At 35.9% G+C, this 3795-nt stretch overlaps 1 protein-coding gene across 1 annotated transcript in view; it reads right to left on the minus strand.

Moving 5' to 3' along the window:
* Ppn (proteoglycan-like sulfated glycoprotein papilin) overlaps window positions 1-3795 on the minus strand; it is an 89261-nt gene continuing 85466 nt past the window's right edge. Inside the window, 5 exon segments of the mRNA XM_018505254.1 lie at window positions 1-1125; window positions 1226-1339; window positions 1809-1964; window positions 2519-3037; window positions 3411-3561. Coding sequence (XP_018360756.1) covers window positions 923-1125; window positions 1226-1339; window positions 1809-1964; window positions 2519-3037; window positions 3411-3561 — 1143 coding nt within the window. The 3' untranslated portion in view covers window positions 1-922.

Here is a 3795-nt window from a genome sequence, read left to right on the forward strand (position 1 = left end):
CACATATTAATACAAATATAGATACAGGTTCCTTTTTTAATTACGCAGTATAATGTGTCCAATGAAAAACTTCACTCAACTTATTGTTACACAATGTTTTATGCAAGTAAACTTTATTTTTTGTGTATCGTTTCATTGTAGCGTGCGCACTAACTCTATGCTGCGTGGAAAGGAATGATATATCGTCTCACATGAATAAACACTCTTCAGATTGTATTTTCAAGATTTGTGCAGGAATTGTCGAAATTTTGCTGTTGATTTCAAAAAAGAAATTTCTCAAGAATTACACGTTATTGCGCTGCTGTGAGTTATCATAAATATTCGACAATTAACCTGAAATATAGTTATTACACAAAATATATATTAAATTTAAAAGAATACTATTTGAAAACAGTATTTCCTGCATATTCTATAATACGATCCGCAAAATTACGCGCTTGTCTGCAGTCGACATTGGTTACTTTGACAACATAGGATGTCATCTGGAAAGTATGCGCGATTGCGACGTTTCTACTTATCTCTTAAGAACAAGTAGTTAATTACCCCGCCTAATATGGCTTCATCGGACTAGGATTCAGCATCAGATCGTATATACATGGATAAACGTCGAAGAACAAGATCGCGCAGGCCGAATCGCGTGATGTCAGTTTTGCACGTTTTAGATAAGAATATATATATATATATGTATACATACACATATATCGTATACATATTATACCGATGTATAAACGCTCTAAGGCTTTGGCAGTGATTTAATAAATCGATTATCCGGCACGTCCGATAAGAGCAGGTACGCGCAATTTCTCTCTCATTTTTTTCTATTGCGAATCCCACCGGCTACGATCCAGAATCGATATTTATGTTAGTATTTGTCTACGTGCTATCACGTGTATCGGAAATATCAAAAAGTCAATTTGGTGTCTTATACAAGCATTCGCGGAATAAATCTCCTTCTTCTTCTCGAATTATCGATATGAGGTTCTCTCGCTGGTAACTGGCCGGCCTCTGTGCATGATCGGCAGCAAAACTTTGCATAGTACTTGTGTGTACAATACTTGGCTGCAACAATAAGTTCGCAATTGGCGAAAAACGTGTTATCCTGGCAATGGGGATGAATAAAGATACCTGAAAAAAATCAATTATATTAATGAAACGTATATTGTTTGCATGAAGGGATATATATAAAGAAAATATGTATATATTGATATGAATCATAGTCTCTCACCAGCTACGCGTATATCAACATTATCAGAATCCGAAGAGAATTCATTGGCTGCTTCGCATCGATATCGGCCAGAGTCCTCCCGATTTGCATCGCTAATGATAAGTCGATTGAGTTCTGCACACACACACACACACACACACAAATAAAAATATATAATATATATAATTTATATTATTATCACATTCATTCTATTACTATTATTATAGAGAAAAAAATTTAATCTGTAATATATTTGCAAAGAAACAATTGCTTTATAACGCTTTTTAGATTTTCACGGGTACTTTTAGATCTTCAAAGGTACCAGAAGGTTTGCGGATTATCGCCGTGTTTTCATCCATGCGCTAATGCCAACCTTGCTGTTTATTTCATCAGAGTATCAATCATGAAACTTTATCCCTAGGATGGAAAGTGAAAAGTGAAAATTTTAACCATTGAAGTTAATGGAGAAATTTTTCACTTTTCACTTTTCATCCTAGGAAAAAAGTTTCATGATTGATACCCAGGACCTGCAAATCGTCTGGTATTTTTGAAAACAGTTGCTTTTTATAAAAACGTATCGATATTAGGACTTGTGTGATTTTACCAGAAATCTTTAGTCGATTGTTGGTTTGAATAAGTTCGTCGTCCTTATACCAGAGTACACGTGGAATCGGATAACCATCGACATTGCAAGCGATGCTTATGTCACTGCCTTCAGGGAATTGTGATTGTCCTGCCGATACATTGACTTTGACCGGCACTGTGTTGATTGAGAAATAAGATTTATTAATATTCTCAAAGCGATAAAAACTTTATTCAATAAATATTAAGAAATTAAGAAATTATTTTTTCTCAATATAAGAGAATGTATAAAGTCTTCCTTTGTGTGGAATACACTTACATCGATCGTTTTCATTTCCTTGTAATGACAGAGAGATATTTTGTTAATCATATTAAATTTTTAGAATACACGTGAAATAGCCAATAAGCAAGAGTTGTCTTAACGCAGCTTCAGCCTTGTAATACAATGCAATATAAATTTTCATATTAGGCGTGCATGCAGGAAAACGAAATTAATCAAGACGAATTCAATTACATATCGTTATTGTGAACAGTAGCGCGAAATAGGACATTTTGGAGAAATTGTTTTTGAAAGATACAATGAAAAATAAGTCTTTCATCCATGCACGTGAAAACTTTACGGGAAGTCTAAAACAACAAATTTCTGAGAGAGAAGCAACAAATTAATTTAATCACAATCGTTGGTGTAATGTAGCTGGACGCTGATAAGTATCAGCCATCACTTAGTCTCACCTTTGAACTTGACGCTACTGGGCTCAGTGGTAGTGATTTCAAGAGGAATAACACGAGGGATGTGAGGTGGTTTCGAGGAATAGACGGGAGCATAAGTTTGATGTTCTGGAGACTGTGTTCTGGTAGGCCTGTAAGGATACTGTGGTTTTTCGGTAGTGGGTCTCTTCGGTGGTTGGACAAGATACTTGGTGTACTCTTCGTGTTCAGATTTAACATTGTAGACAGGTCCGACTGCTTGCAAGGTTGTCGACCAAGAGGCCGGTGTACCGATGCCATTAAACGCCTGGCAAGTGTAAATGCCGAGGCTGGTTAGAGTTACCGAGCGTATCAAGAGAGTATAATCGGTGTCTTGCTCGTAATTATCCGAAAATAGAGGTAACATTTGGTCGCCACGCCACCAAGTGACAAGTGGCCTCGGCCATCCCATGGCATAACAATGCAGAGTTATCGGCGAGTTCATCGTCACCGTTATACGAGAATCGGGCTCTCCAATGATAGCGACGGGAAGTTTATTTGGTTCTAAAGAATGCAAGAAAAGAGGCATGCACGATGCTTAGAAATGTTAATTGCACCATCACCACGAAAATCACAAATTAATTGATATCCAATTTATAACTAATACATGTGACGTTATATTAAATTCATTTCATTTCATGCCAGCCCAAATGCATTTCTCTAAAACGTAAATTCATCGACATCTCAGTAAACGTATTTGATATTAGTATTAAATGAAAATAGAAAAATTTATGTTATTCTAATATTCAAATGCATTTCATAAGACATTTATAACAAAAAGTAGTGCCAAAATGCCAAAGTTGAGCAATGATATTCTACCGAAAGTTAATATTGAGCAAAACTCACTCTTTGTGAAATAAATGGATTTTCTATGTACCTGTGACGTCTAATTGATACTCCGCTCTTACCGGTGGCCCTAAACCATTATCAGCGGTACATACATAAGTACCTCGATCGTAAGTATATAAATTAATGATCTGAAGAGATCCATCGAGTAGTATACGCCGTCTTTTCTCTGAAGGCCCAATCTAAAACCGATATTCAGAAAATATTTTTAAATTCTTCAGAAGATTATGAGAAATAGTTGTTCTATTATGATTATGTATTTGTCATATTTTTCTCGAATATAACCCTTAGCGGCCACACGGGGTGACTTTGTACCCCAGGCTTAGGAAAAGTGAAATTAGAGGTCTAAAACATTTGAAATTGATACAAGTATCGACATCTGTCACTAGTAGACACGTGTGAGATGTGACTCCATT

This window comes from Trachymyrmex cornetzi, unplaced genomic scaffold (genome assembly GCF_001594075.2).
Source record: "Trachymyrmex cornetzi isolate Tcor2-1 unplaced genomic scaffold, Tcor1.1 scaffold203, whole genome shotgun sequence".
NCBI lineage: Eukaryota > Metazoa > Arthropoda > Insecta > Hymenoptera > Formicidae > Trachymyrmex > Trachymyrmex cornetzi.